We start from the raw sequence: 15825 nt of genomic DNA, 5'->3' as shown, positions 1-15825 counted from the left end.
TTATGTCAATCATGCCTTTCATTCATTAAAGTATGAGTAATTACATATTCCTCACCTTCTTTAATAGAATAGTTAGACGTTTTGGGAAATGCATGATTTTGCTTTCCTGCTGAGATGACCAGATCAATATCATTCTCATTTCTCGGAGCTATAGGCTCGCACGGACCTTAGCTTAGTTTAGTAAGACTGGAAACAGCTGGTCTGACTCTGCTTAAAAGTAAAAAAAAATTCACCTATCAACATTTCATACGCTTAAGGGTACAATCACACACAAGCAAATGAACGAGTGACCATCACCTGTTGAGAAGATATTCGTGCTGAATGTGGGCAGTGCTTAATGTAACAGACCAGGAAAGCTAGCTTGCTAGCTAATATTAGCTAGTTTGCCAATAAATACATAAACACACAAATATTATGTCATTGGTCCATTTTCCATTTTCTTACATTCAATGCCTGTCTCCTGACTTACTGCCAGCTAGGAAGCATCTCTTATGTTTATATTTTCCATAGCCAATATCATACAGTACTGACTGGTTAAATACGGCAACATTCAATGTTTCCTTCACACAAACGTCTTTGCCATTGGATGAGGCTGCGATTTCAACAATCAAAGTTCACCAAAGTTGAATTCCAAGCAATGCAAAGATGCAAATTTGCTTTGCCACCGCAGGCAAATTTTTTACTCGCCTCCGTGCTAGTAATAAATGGAAGAGAACGAGAGGCCAATATTCACTCATGTGCGACTGTAGCCTAAAGCAACTGCAAGGAACTTGCATTTTGTGTTGATTCTGGTGGCTCCTGTGGACAAAAGCGGTCATTGTTCCAAGCCACTAATGTAAATTCATATATTGATGTAAACCACGGCTAGCGTACCACTCACTGTGAAACTTTGCTTGAGAAAATGTGGACATAGGCTCTTCCAGTGTGTGTGCTGTAAATCAGGGAAGCTTGCCAAGGGTGCCAAATGTGCTAGGTCCGGCATTGTATATTGAAATAGCTAATCTTCTCACTGATGGTCTTATTTACTTATGTAGGTCATATAGAGGTATCAGTATGGAGACTGTTTCATAACCAGTTAAAAACTCCATGTAGTTGCTTTTAAAATAATCGCGTTACATGTAGTTTGTTAAATAAATTTATAGGGCGTGGGGTTAATTTCAACATTAGGAGGGACTCATTTGACAGGCTGTTTTCATGCACTGTTCGTACGTACACATAGGGGAATTTTTTTTATATAACCCACATAATCATGAGCCAGTAATTCGTGTATAGCCCATGTAACCATTGACCAATGCACTGAGGGGAGTAAAGAAGGAGATAGTATTAAGACCAAAAGTCCACGTTAAGAGGCAGGTCGGGGTGGTGGATGGGTCAAACAACACAGGACTTTCCCCCAGAACTGTGTGACACCAGGTGAACTCATTTTAAAGTATGTTGTTATCATGTTTCTTTTCCTGAATCTAATCTACAAACTCTACTTGCCTAAACCAAACGTAACTTTATGTTGAGTACTTGACTTTACATTCCCTTTGTAATGTGATCATTGGAGCGGTCATTTGTTCGATATCACATGAACCATTGTATGTGCATATTTGTAATTTATCACACACAACCATTGCATGAGGATATGTTGCATATGAAATGGAGGATTTGGGGGTTATAACCCACACAATTTTGAGCATTAATTTCTTGCATTCTGATGAATTTTGCACCAATGTGTGCCTTTTCTGCATCAGTTTATGCTTGAAATGTCTTTATTTTCATCAAAATAATAGTCTTCTACTACTTCAATGTTTACATTGAGGGGAACATGTTCAAAATATTGAGGGGGGCTAGTCCTCTGCACCTATGGATGGTAGGTATATTTCTTAACTTTGATAGAGCCAGGCTAGTTTGATTCCCCCTGCCTCCAGTCTTAATGCTAAGCTAAACTAACTGACTACTGGCCTCAGCTCAATACTTGAACTGTTTCTTCATTTCAAGTTTTTTCTGCTAAGCTACGCTAACCACCCGCTGACAGTAGATTCATATTTAAGTGGTATCAATCTTCTCAGCGAACTCTTTGCAAGAAAGCAACCTCTTACTGAGAAGCATATGTACTAAAGTGTATTCCTTTAAACTGAAGCTACAGGGCTGGGTTTGGTGCAGCACAACCTCAGGAGAGGAGTGAGTATATTGATGATCCATTGTGTGTAAATGAACTGAGGAGATAATCTCCATCAGGTGAACTCAGACACTGAGAAGTTTAGTCAAACACAGGGACTCCTTGAAGTGAAAGATAGGCCAGATATGTAAGATAGTGTATTGATAAAGTGCTCTCACGGCGTACCATTCACTGTGACATGACAAACACCCATGTTTCATCTTAACAATGTGTTTTTGTGACATGTTAATATCAGCCATCACTTTGCTCTCAAATAGGAAATGTGAAAAAAAAAGGTGAAAGCTAAATTTTCACACCTGAGGTTGGTTTTGATTCCACCCCACAGTGTCGCAAACTTGACACCAATTCATCCGCCTTGTGATTTGGTAAATTTGACAGGACATTAATTTGAGCGAGAAGAAACTTTTTGACAGAAAATATGTGTGAATCTGATTAAAAGTGGTTCTTCCTATCAGTGCTGCTTGTTTCTATACAGCGTTAGTGTAAAGGGAACAACTTAGGGAGGAAGCCCTCACACACACAGTGCATTTCCTCCGTAAAACCACAGCTGTGTGAAAACAACACATTCCTCGGCCATTTCTCTCACATTAGTACAATAAAGGACAACAGGGTCTGCAGAGCACTGTAGTCTGTGAGTCGATTTAAGACTCATGTTTGCACTTTTAAAATATGTGCAGTTAAGTTTGCAATCATAGTAAGATTACATAAAAGTGTTGCAGCATCAATAGGTAGTGCCAGAGTCGATGTGGGAAAACAGTTTTAAGGAGCTATAACCGCAGTCTATTAAAGGAGAAGTTGCTGCATCTATGAGGAAGTTCCAGTGATGAGTTTTGGAGTATTTGTTCTGTAATCCCCAGAATGACAGCACATTATTCCACTGTGAGAAAAAAACTATTAAAAAGTCCCATATTATCTGTGTCTTATGATATTGTTTCCACCACAGCTCGGGATAGGTTGGAGCTGTGAGCGTCTCTCTTATCTTCTGTCTCTGCAGCTCCCTTGCTCACCTCTATTGATCCAGATTCTTGCTAGGTGCAATGCCACTGATCACACACGCTGTTATTGATCGACATTGGTCACCCTGAGCCTACATGGTGTCCTGTTAGCACCCTCGGGGGCGTCTGCGTTTTTCTTCTACACTTTAGCGCCTCAACCAGGCAAAGGCCAAACATGAAAGGATTCAGAGTGTTTGAGCGACTGAGGAATCAATTCACACCCTGATTGTCATATACAAAGGCTTCACTGTCTTTTCCCTCATTTCCAAAAAATTATAGTCTGCTGAGTTTGATCAGTAATTAACTTATCAATTTTCATTATGTAGGCATCAAATGCTGATTTTAAAGGTCCAGTGTGTGCGTTTTAGGGGGATATATTGGCAGAAATGGACTATAACATAATAAGTATGTTTTCTTTAGTGTATATTCAACTGAACATAAGATCATTGTGTTTTCAATACCTTAGATTGAGCCATTTATATCTACATAGGGAGCGGGCACTCGTCTATGGAGATTGCTCATAGATGTAAGATAATAACTAGATACTGGACGCCAATACGGCACCTATTCATTCCAATGGAGTTGCTCACCTGGTGTATACGCCAAAAAAAAACTTCTAGCTTTCGGATTTACTTTCATGCTGTGCAACCCATTGAATAAATGTCCAGTAGTTCGTCTCCCACTGGCTCCACCCGGAAGTTCTAGATTGGCTCATTGACTTTACATTGTGATGATGTCATGTATTTTTAAATCGCTTTTCTTGGCTCAAGGAAATTTTTACAAATATAAAACCTCCATGCTTCAAAACTTGACAATATAAAGATTTATAATTGACCTTGAGGTGTCCTGTCAACAGTTTTACAGACGTCTCTTTTATAATGGTCAATGGTGGTCGTCCTGGGCCACAGTGGATTTTTTTTGCTGCAATACTGCAAGTGGCCACTGGAGAAAATTGGAAGCAAGGCTAAGTGGCTTTCCTAATTCAGTGATTTCAGTCGATTCAAATCATTGGGTCCATTTGTTTTGGAGAGGAAGAGACCTCTGTGGTTAATTCAGTAAAAGAAAAAAAAACCTGAACCATGAACACTGAAGGAATTCTAACAAGGAGATTTTTTTCAGCTGGTTGCAATCGGCAATCCTCATCGCCAGATGCCACTAAACCCCCCTAGATCTTTCACACTGTACCTTTAAAGTCTAAATATTGTTCTTATTTCCATGTTCTCTGGAATGAAGGTGCAATCTCTTCAATGTGCATCATCACGCTTCTGCAAAACAGATTAGATGAATTGAGGGACTTCTTTGGGTGGAGGGGTCAAAGGCAGGTCAGGTGCTGGGGAGTAGTATTTATGTGGTTGGTGGCTGTCAGGAAAACAATAATGCCGCTTGGACGTAATCTATCATTTGTTTTCTCACCAATACTTATGAAGCAATTCCTTATTTTGCCATACAAAGCAAGTGCAGGGATTGTGTAAGAGCTGGAAATGAGAAAAAAGACTTTGGTGTTTATCTGTTTGGCTGGACAAAAGTATTGTTGGCACACAATGTATTGTCAATTTCATCCCTTTGATGGTGAAAAAATAGATAAGAGAGATAGGTGCTTTACTATATAGCTTCAGTTCATTTTCAAGTGTTTTCTAATGTTTCGTGTGCATGTTTTGTTCCTTAAAAAAAAAAGTTATTTCAGGCTCATACTCATGTGTCAAGGGCAAAAAGAAAAGAAAGACCCAAAATAGACAAGTCTTATCAGTTTGGGAATGGTCATAGCACCAGTAGGAACAATGGCGTGGCGAGATGGGAGCTGAGCTTGACCCTAATAATGCGACTGGTCCTGTCAAGGAACCCGGAGAACAGGAAGCCCACCGTACCTCTGTCTTCATGGATAAAGTCATAAAAATGATAAACACTGGTCTCGATTAGCCTCCGTCAGGACAATGTGCCGGTCAGCGGCAGGGAGGACTCGGGTCGGGCCAGTAAAAGTGAGGAGATGAAAGAGTCAGCTCTCCCGTGTGGCTGACCTCCCTGTTCGCCCCACTGAGGAAACCTGGGTTTTCCCTTTCCCCGCTTACTAATGGTGATTCATCAGTCAATCAAGACGTTCTATTAATAGACTTTGTTCTCCCTGTGGTGTTGGAATAAAGAAGTGGGAGCAGAATTACAAATGAGTGAAAGTCACCAGGAGAGTAAAGGGGCCGGCTTAGTGTAAGTTTACAGTGTTTATTACAACTTGGATCTTATTTTGAAAGGTTTGCATATTGTTTCTGTTGAATTCAATAACAAGGTACACAACAGATTAATAATGGGAGGACACTGCTGCTACAAAGTCTGATGGGACAAGGAAAACAAAATCCCCAGGTTAACTTAAAGCTGAAATAGGCAATTTTACTTTGGCACCATTGGGCAAAAATCCTATGATGAACTCTGAGCATATTGTAGTTCAAGTGGACTGAGAGAAGACTTCTGCACCTCCTCTTGGCTCTGTTTTCAGACAGCGACAGGAGACTTTAAACAATCACAGGTCATTTAAGAGAGGGGGTGTTCCTATTGGCTGTTCTACAAATGCAGATGTGGGTGCACATCTTCGGTTAAAGCTTTATTCAAAGGCAGAGAGTCCTGCAAAGAAAGATACTATTCCAACATGGGCAACAACTGCCATCACTGCAAAGCAAACCAAATATTAATTTTCGCGATTCGTGTCAGAGATGGAGAGAAATCCTTACTAACAGTTTGCCCTCTGCTAATCAGGCTAAAAAGGCTCATGGCTGTGGCTAATTCAAGTTAATGTACTTGTAGCTAGCTAGAACCTCATTCCCCACTGCTATGGATGCCCTCGCCAGGAGGAGAGCGGGCCAGCCCAAATCCCAGCTTCCTGCTGTATCAGCAAACTTTCTGTTGCTGCTGTTACACAGGTTAGACCTGGCACTGCCGCTGGTCACCAGCCCACCGGTGGTTTACTGTATGAAACACATGAATGTGCCTGTGCTCATCTGATGGGAGGGGCTTATGGCAGAGAGGGAGGGGCTGCAGGAGAAGGATGTATTTTAAAATTCTGTTGTTTACTTCTGCCTTGTCTAAAACACTATGAACACTAATATAAAAGAGAAAATAAAAGTGTATAGTGATATTATTATAACTTTCCATTTTGAATTTCCATCACTGATTACAGACTGACTCACTGATTGACCTTTGACTTACTCTACATCATATATGTTTAATATATATAAAAATAAAGTGATATTGATATAAAGCTAATAGTTGTCACAGAGTCAATATTTGACATTATGGGAAATACATTTTCTTGATGTTTGATACCACTCTCATGCTTGTGATCTATGAGGATACAGCCTTTAGACAATTAGCTTAGCTTATAAAGACTGGAAACAAGGGGAAACAGCTAGCCTGGCTTTCCTTTAACACAACTGCCAGAATAAATGTTGGCATTGTACATTTTTGCACATGTTAAAGTTTCGTTAGTTTTAGTCAGAAAAATCACTGGGTTATTCATAGGGGGGAAAAATCATATTTTGGCTTGAAATGGCCGGAAATGATTCGAACTTGCAATGAAAAAGTATCTGTTTTTTATTTTGGTCTCAAACACTGGTCTGCTGCTGTTTGCTGCTACTTTAAAAAATTTCACAAGTGTGTATATTCATTTTCTCCAAGATGGTGCATTTGGAAAGGCCTCTTCCCACATTTAATGCCACTAATTTAAAGATATCCTTGACATTATGATTTTGTGCTGCTGTGTCCTCTCAGTCGTCCTGAGTGAAACTACAGCCCTATGGATGTTCTCAGGAAAGAGACTTTGATTATTTTACTTGTTGCTTCCGTTTTATTGTTGGCTGACCCCTGGCAGCGCACAAACCCTGAGGTCACCACAACTTGCCGTGAAAATGTTTCCAAACATCCTCATGTTAGCATGACTAAAGGCATATTTAAGATTTGTCTTGGAACCGAGGCTTGAGTTTAGTCAAACAGACAGAGAATGAGGGCAAGACGAGGAGATAAGACGGATGTGCTCATCTCCAAACTGAGCGCCAGAGACAAACAAGAAATAGTTTTATCATCAGAGCATCTTTATGAGGCGGGGGCCGGATGGTGCTGCAGAGGGGTACAGGGTGAAGATATCAAAATGTATTCTTTGCTCAACGTGGAATGAGCTGGCCAATAAACACGCCAGGGCAGAGTAGATTCCCACCTGATTCCCAGCAGATTCCCGACAGATTAACGCCTCCAGAACAATGAGACGAGAGTGGAGACGGCTTCCTCTGTGTCCCTGCTCGTCTGAGGCAGACAACATCCCAGCAGTGCGACCCTTTCTGCAGGGTTCGGGTGTGTGCTCTCGGGCAAGGACACTTTCCCAGCAATCTCCTGAGGGAGGGGGAAGCCTGGACCACCATAAAAACATCTGTGTGAAACATGTATGTGTGCATGTGAGTGAAAGCCAAAGCTGTCGGCAGCGTGATCAGTTTCTGTCTTGTTTCTTGCTAGAATTTCAAGTCCCCAATTTCTGTGACCAAAGACGGGCCCAGGGAAAAAACGTGATCAAACACAGACTTTCACATCCTTTTTGTGAGCATAATTTAACCACCTTAACCTGTAAATGATCTCTCATATCTGCAATCCCCTGCATGGGATGATTTTCAACTTACTACAGATCAACCACCAACAAAAAGCCAAGCCTTTAAAGAAAGGCCGTAAACTTTTCCATGACATATATTCCCATTACGGGTCCTCTGTGGAGTTTGATAGACAGCTGACAGCAGAACAGAAACTCATTTTAAATTCCAGAGTGACAATATCAGTGTTGAAGCTGTGGGGAAAAAAAGGTGTGATTTCTATTCACAGAATCGATCTCAGACGAGATGTTTCACTCCTCCTTTCTCTCCTGCACACCTGTCATGTTGCTCCCCTCTTTAACCTCCTCATTATTCTCTCCTCATGACGCTGCCGCTTCCCCCATCGTGAAACACCTCCTGCTCTCCAGAGCAGGTGTTGGAGGAAGTCAGTCTAATCAGATAATCTAAACAATCACTGTCTCACCACTGATAATCACAAAGGTCTACACACTGACACTTTAGCTTCATTTTCCAACAATACACACGACAGAAGAACTCTAAAAACAGCTGTTTTCAGGAAAACCTCTGATAAACTCACTGAACACTACCAGCCCAGCACCAAATGGTGGAGACCAAAAATAGAGCTAAAGAGAGTGAATATTGGACTGAAACACAACTTATTTTAATGAGTATGTAAAAAAGCAATATGTTGGCCACATCACCCTTATAAGGTGATAATTTGTCAATGTTGTGGTTGCAGCTTGTTGTGCAGCTCCTAGGTGGCCATAAAGTCAGGTTTAAAGGGTAACTTTGGTATTTTAAAAACCTGGACTCTATTTTCCCAAGTTTTTGTGTCTAAGTGACTTATGGGAACAACAATGTTTGAAACTGGTCCAATATTGAATGAGAAAGCTGCAGCAAGCAGCAGCAAAACAGGCTGCAGTGTAACCCTGTGGGGCATTTGTGCACCCTGAATGTGTGTCCACTAAAGTGTTTGTTTTTGCCACTGACAGGCTCAGATTTATACTATAAGTGTCTGACAAAAGTATGGAAAGGATCCCTACAGAGACAAACATTTTTATTAAAGAGTAAGATCCTTTTTGTGTGACCAGAAACACCTCCAAAATCACCATCACCAAATCCACCAGACACCATTTAAATAAACAGTCATTTTAGCATGTGTAGAGCCAGCATATTTTCACATCTAACTGGGTGAAATAAGAGTTTATTACAACCAAACCAGAGACAGTGATTATTGAAACAGTAAGAAGATGAACTAATGTGGCATTTTTTAGTTTTATTTTCTTTCTGTTGGGTTTGAATGAAGTGTGATTTACAATGATAAAATTGTTGTTTATTTAAATGGAGTCTGGTGGGTTTGGTGGTAGTGCTTTTGGGGCTGTTTCTGGTTAGACAAGAAGAATCTTACTCTTCAACCAAAAGGTCTATCTCAATAGGGATTCTTTCCATAATTTTGTAAGAGACTTGGAATGATTGGAACCTGTCAGTGGCAAAAACAAGCACTTTCAAGGGGGCATAAATTGACGGTGCATTGAAGGAAGCATGAAAAATGGTTAATGAATTAATTGTTTAGTGTATAAAATGTCATCAATTTATGAAAAATGCTCACAAATTGGCTTTGGGCTCTGGGAAATATTAATTTTGACATCTTCAAGTTGCTTGTTTTGTCCGACCAACAGTCACAAAAAAGAAACATAGAAGACAAAGGGCAAATCTTCTAATAATTGACACTGGTACAAGCAAATATTTGGCATTTTTTCATGAATTGCTTGATGAACTGATGATCAAAATGATTTCAAATTAATCATCTGTTGATTGCGAATTAAAAATGTTTGAGGTGTAAGCTTTTAAGAATAGAATACCCAAACATTAGCAGAGTATTGTTTTAACTCAGAGCACTTTTCCCCTCTGTGGCAGCTTAGGCCTTCACAGCTCAAGTGGCTCAGGGGATCAGTGCAGAGTGCTAACATATATATACCTTCCGTCCCTGTGATTTAAACTAACACCACTGCCTCGCAGCTCGGCACAAAGGAGCCAGCAAACACATTGTGCAATTCCCAAGAAAGCCACCCGCAGACATTTATACAGCGAGACTGGCGACCAGCAGCTCAACTGCGTTTCAGAACTCACTTGGAAGGCGGACAGTTTGTGCTGCTACGCCAAGGACAGGAAGTGCTTGCAGAGGGACAGGAAGTGCTCACCGCTGCAGTAGCCGAGGCTGGAACTGAGATAATGCCATTGTGTAAGCAAGCCAAGTGACCTCTCCCTGAGCGCAGAGTCCAGAGGCTGGCGTCGAGAGCCCTGGCCCCCACCCAGCCCCAGACTCCCCAGGCACGGGGTGGGGGACTTGGTAGAGGGACAGGGGGAGGAATGGAGGGAGGAGGTGGAGGGGGGGTGTGAGGCGTGTCACACACCACCACCACCACCACCACCTCCCCTCCAATCCTTGGGCTGACTCTGAACCTCACCTTGTAGAGGAAATGTGGCTACGACTCCAGACTTTATGACTTCTCCCATCAAAAGCCAGGATTTTTCACTCCCACACAGCGAGGGAGAGAGAGGTGGCCGGGGCACACTCATACCCACGCCCATGTCGACACACGCATACACACACACACACAGTCTCTCTTTCTCCGCTCTCTTCGGATCATAGGGGGGAAACCTTATCAGGTCATCAGCGGTAAAATAGACGATGACAGTATTATAGTCCAGATCCTGTCCCATGCAGTGCTTGGCTGGACCTTCCATCCAAAACACCCTCCCACCAAGCCCTAGAGGGTCACCCGGCGTGCTCTGGAGTCCCCGCTGGTGTCTGCACAGGGGGCACGAAAAGGTTGCATAAGCATCTCTCATATTTCTGTCAGCCGCTTTTGCCGTGTCACAGCGGCCGTAAACCCACAACAAGATGGGAACAGTCCAAGAGAGGACGGAGATGACAGAGTAAGGTCTGTCGGCTCTGATAAGACCCAGCATCAGCCTGTCTGGGTTCGACAGTGGCTTCATTCTGCGCTACATAAACACCCAAAGTCTGGATATTTGAGGTGCAACAGGTTTCTTTAACCTTTCACCCCCTCTGTATCACCGTCCTGGTCCGGCACAGCTGCTTCAAAAACAAGGAAACACATTCTCACACATTTCTGTAGCGTGCACGTGTGTCAGAGAGTTAATGGAGTTTATATTTGACTACCGGCTGATGTCATCTACACATATTTCATTTAGTATGAATGCTGAAAGGAAGCAGTCCAAAAGTTTCACCTCAAATTCAGAGTGAAACTGCATGTTGTTGAGTCTCAGGGAGGGCGAATATATTCTTTGTATGCTGAAATGTAGGCATAGATTTCAGGGGGGATGCAGGGGATACACCCCCTCAATATTAAGAACATGCTGCCCCCCCCACTCATAAAAACATGAAAATAGACTTTTATTTTGACAAGATTAAAGACATTTGCACCATAGCTGATGTAGAAGATGCACAAATTGGTGCATAAAAGTCACCAGAACATAGGAAAATAAGCGTTTGATGTTCAAGGTTTTCTGGTGGAGGACCCCCAGCCCCCCCTTTCATGCGTCCCTCTCAATGCAGAAATAAAACCTACGCCCCTGCTTAGAACTTTTTAAACTCAAAGGTTTTAAAACAATAAAGTGAATGAGCATCTAATGAGGGAAAAATAATTTGATTGAAACACAATAGTTCTGATATTTTAGATTAAAAGCACCTTAAAGCTTTGTTGAAAGAGGAACAATAGATGACTTCACATAAATAATAAAATACTTTCTGGTTCTTACACATGTGCTGTTTTATTTTTAGTCATCGCAGACTTGGCACTGCTCCCACTGTACCCCTGTATGATGTAATCCTGGTAAAAAAAAATTTGGGCTTTTTCCCCAGACATTATGTGTGTTCTCCTCATAAATGTGATACCATATAATGTGTTTTACGCCCTCAGCTTAATCAGTCAGCTGTTTGTTTTGCTCATTAACATCCCAGACCGATGTCTAGTCGGGTAAAGACAGCACATCTACAATTGTTTTGACATTTGAGCGTCACAGCCGGAGACAAAAGCGCACCAGTATCACAACATTTTACAGTTTTTGTTTTTCCAGAGGCCTCCTCACCTCACAGGTAATGTCATGGGTGTTTATTTAAGCTTTCTCCGCTCTTATTGATTTCACTTTAAATCCTCAATTAACGCCCTTTTGTCCAGCGCGTCTCATTAGGCTGCAATCAAAGACAGTCGAGATGACCGTGCGTAAAAGTTGCGAATGAGTGAGCCATTAACTCCACGCGTAAACCTGATATTCAAGATTTTAACACAGTTAACCCCCCAATACACAGACTGACCATCAAGTGTATTGATGTCTGAGCATCAATGTCAGTCTGAATTAAAACTGGAGCAAATAAACGTCATTGTGGATTTAAGAGTTCATTAGTTTCACCCTTTTTTTCGCGCGTAAAGTAGATAAAATTACGCACATTGCCAGTTTTTACAATGCTGCACTAATGCATGGATTTATATCTCAGTGTGTAATCTCGCTATAAATTAAATGTGCACATGAGCATTTATTTTTATCATGTACAGCTTGCATCTACTCGAAATGTCACAGCGTCTCTCCTTAAGAGGGTCTCAGCTCTTCAAACAAGGGTCGGAGGCGGGCTACTCCAACTTTTTTACACCTTTGTAGTAGTGGGCACTCCCACCACTTGGTGATTGGCTGCCTGTGAGTTTATAGCGCACCAGCCTTCACATCCAGAGCTGAGTAGTCGGTACAGTTCAGTCCATGCGACTCCTGGAAGTGGCTTATGGATGTGACAAATAATTTTCCAACTTAAAAGCAAGAAACATTTCTAAGTTCTTTAGATCTGTCTGTTGGTTCTCGGCTGTGGTGTGTTGCTGCCCGGTGGCTCTCCAAAACCTCCCAGCTGGACAGAGATGAGTAGTCCCGATGCGGGTTACGCCAGCGACGATCAGACCCAGGCAAGGTGTACGATGTCAGTCATGATGCCTGGAATGGGACACTGCCAGTGGGCCGACCCCCTCAGTCCTCTCGGGGACACCAAAGTGAAGAACGAGCCGTGCGCCTCCAACTCCGGCAGCAGCCAGAATCGTGGGAAGACGGAACCGCGGATCCGACGGCCCATGAACGCGTTTATGGTGTGGGCGAAGGATGAGCGCAAGAGACTGGCGCAGCAAAACCCGGACCTGCACAACGCGGAGCTGAGCAAAATGTTGGGTAAGTAATTTCATACTTTATTTTAAACAAATCATGTTGGTCCCCTATTTTCCAGATTATTATTCCTGTGATTTTAATTTTAGGTGCTTGTTAATTTTATAGGCTACTTTAGTTTCATGTTTTATGTCAAATAGATTTTTTAAAATATTTTTTATTTTATATTTTATTCTCTAACAACAATTAATAGTTATTTCTCAGTCAGTGCAGGTGATGTTACCCTGTTATTGAAAGTTACTGTGTCTCAGTTAAGCTTCACATGTAACCTCAAAAACCTGTCCCTGCCCCCTAAAATGGCAACAAGCTATTTTTGTGTGCATCACCCGGCTGCATACAGTATCTGCTGACATATCATTGATGTGCACTCTCCTCTTGACCTGCAGGGAAATCATGGAAAGCCCTTCCTGTCACAGAAAAGCAGCCTTTTGTGGAGGAGGCCGAGCGGCTCCGGGTTCAGCACATGCAGGATCACCCAAACTACAAGTACCGGCCCCGGCGGCGGAAGCAGGTGAAGAGGATTAAGAGGCTGGACTCTGGCTTTCTAGTCCATGGCGTGTCCGATCACCAGGGTCCGTCGATGCCTGGCGATGGCAGAGTGTGTGTGGAGAGTCTGGGCCTGGGCTACCACGAGCACGGCTTCCAGCTTCCTCCACAGCCGCTCAGCCACTACAGAGATGCTCAGGCTCTTGGGGGCCCCTCTTATGAGGCCTACAGCCTCCCTACGCCTGACACGTCTCCCCTGGACGCTGTAGAGTCAGACTCCATGTTCTTCCCTCCACATTCACAGGAGGACTGCCACATGATGCCTGCATACGCTTACCACTCCCAGGCCTCAGAGTACCAGCCCCAGGACCCCCTCTCCAACCACCACAGCAACCCCATCCTGCACCGACTCCCTGCCTCAGCTCCAGAGCAGCCCCCTCAGCCTGCAACCCTTCCCCCTTCCTACATGGGATGCCCCAACCCTTTGGCCATGTATTACACCCAGCACTGCAGTCCCAGCCACCCCAAACGGCATCCCGGTGGGGCAGGACAGCTCTCCCCTCCGCCTGACTCCCACCCTCACTCAGCAGACAGCGTGGAGCAGATGCACCACTCTGAGCTGCTGGCCGAGGTTGACCGCAGCGAGTTTGAGCAGTATTTGAGCTCTTCGTCGGCGCGTGCAGACATGACAGGCTTGCCATACGGGCCACACGAGGCTGGCATGCAAGGACCTGAAAGCCTCATATCATCGGTGCTGTCAGACGCCAGCACAGCTGTGTATTACTGTAGCTACAACAACTCCTAACCTCCTGCCTGGCCTGTTAACCCTGCTGCAAGGACACATGATCTGACCTCAAATCTCTGTAGCTAAATTTGAACAAAAATGTCTTTTATTTTTTTAAATTTTATTCTTCACTACCAGCCTACACTGCTAGGCTCATGAGATTTTAAAATGGAGCTTTGGAGAAGACTGTTGTACTGTATCTGTCTGAGAAAAAGCCATAGAATATTTCAAACACTGGTTTTAACTTTTTTTTTCTTCCTTTGTTGCAGGGATATGAATTCATTTTGTGATAATAAATATTGTACAGTCACTATTTTAAAGTTTATGTATATACTGAAGGTGTTTTTTTTATACTTTTTGCACTTTTGAGAAATAAATTTTGCAAATATGCTCATATTGTCTTGTTTCTATTATTTCACTTTCTTTTAAATTTCAGAAAACGCTGAATGAATTCTTCTACATTTATTTACTTAAGGGTATTTTTTACTTCTTAAATCAAAAGCTTTATCACATAAAAAGCAGACCTGACTGATTGGTTAGTGAATTTACTAGGAAAAAATGTAAGAACAGATCCACTTTTTAGATGTTTTCCACAACATTGCCGTTTACATAGTGTTGGCTCTGTATTACATGGCACGATCTCTGTTGGTTTTTCCCCACTCCCACAAATGGGCTCCCAGCAGCACCAGTCGCTCACCTGGAAGCAGGGCAGCGGAGGGCTGCGACCCAGCTTCCTGGCCCGGGCAGAGTGGAGGTAATCTCAGTGTCTGCGTTACACATGGCGCCTTGTTTTCGCAGCATGGAAGCGCAGTTTATGCTCCGGACATCCTGTCTGTGAATGATTTAGTCTCTTCTGATTAATGGAAGGGGCCATTAAAATTCACAGTGGTCCACTACACCTCTTTTAAACAATGGTGACACTCTATTTTTTGTGTTTTTACAGCTGAACATGAGGTATAATTCAATAACCACCCTCCAGCTAATAACATAGCAATGACATCAGGTTTTATTTCTGAAAGGGTATGATATATTTATCTGCTTACTCTAGGCTGTTGCCTCATGTCACATTTATCAGGTAAAAGTCTTTAAGAGATCAGGTCAAACCTTGAGGATGATTTGCAGTATTTATAGCTGAGAAAGAGTCCCGTTTTATAAATAAAGATTTTCCCTATTCTAAAAGGAAGAGGTTCTTCTCTGCGGGGTCAATCACCATGACCTCACGATCCATTTTTAGCACTTCAGAGGAAACATGTTCCAGAGGTGTATATATTCATGCGCTTTGTTCATGCTGAATGTTTTGAAATATTCTCTTATGTAGGAGTAGTGGTTGGGCCACAAGGTAAATATCTGTTTCTTCCCACGGTCGTAATAATGATCCAGGCTTTTGTTAAAATCAAATAAGTTTTTGGTCTTATTCACGTCTAAACAGTTCTTTTAACATCAACATGTTGTTTTCACTCCAAACTGTTGATCTGATAGGTGTTATGTCTTCTTACTTCCCTCACACACAAACTGACTTATTTCCCTTCAGGCCGTGCAGAGCAATCCACTGTAATTGGTGTGAATGTGTTTAAATTCAGTCTGCAGCTGAGT

At 42.5% G+C, this 15825-nt stretch overlaps 1 protein-coding gene across 1 annotated transcript; it reads left to right on the top strand.

The window, feature by feature from the left end:
- The first annotated feature begins 12498 nt into the window (after positions 1-12498).
- On the top strand, positions 12499-14615 carry sox17 (SRY-box transcription factor 17). Its single transcript, XM_050056670.1, has 2 exons — positions 12499-12968; positions 13349-14615. Exons 1-2 carry the CDS (start codon positions 12668-12670, stop codon positions 14251-14253), a joined length of 1206 nt encoding a protein of 401 aa, XP_049912627.1. The 5' UTR covers positions 12499-12667; the 3' UTR covers positions 14254-14615.
- The last annotated feature ends 1210 nt before the right edge of the window (positions 14616-15825 follow it).

Source organism: Epinephelus moara, chromosome 11 (genome assembly GCF_006386435.1).
Source record: "Epinephelus moara isolate mb chromosome 11, YSFRI_EMoa_1.0, whole genome shotgun sequence".
Classification (NCBI taxonomy): Eukaryota; Metazoa; Chordata; class Actinopteri; order Perciformes; family Serranidae; genus Epinephelus; species Epinephelus moara.
The sequence above is the reverse complement of the archived record's forward strand: the minus strand, read 5'-3'. Positions and strand labels throughout refer to the sequence as shown.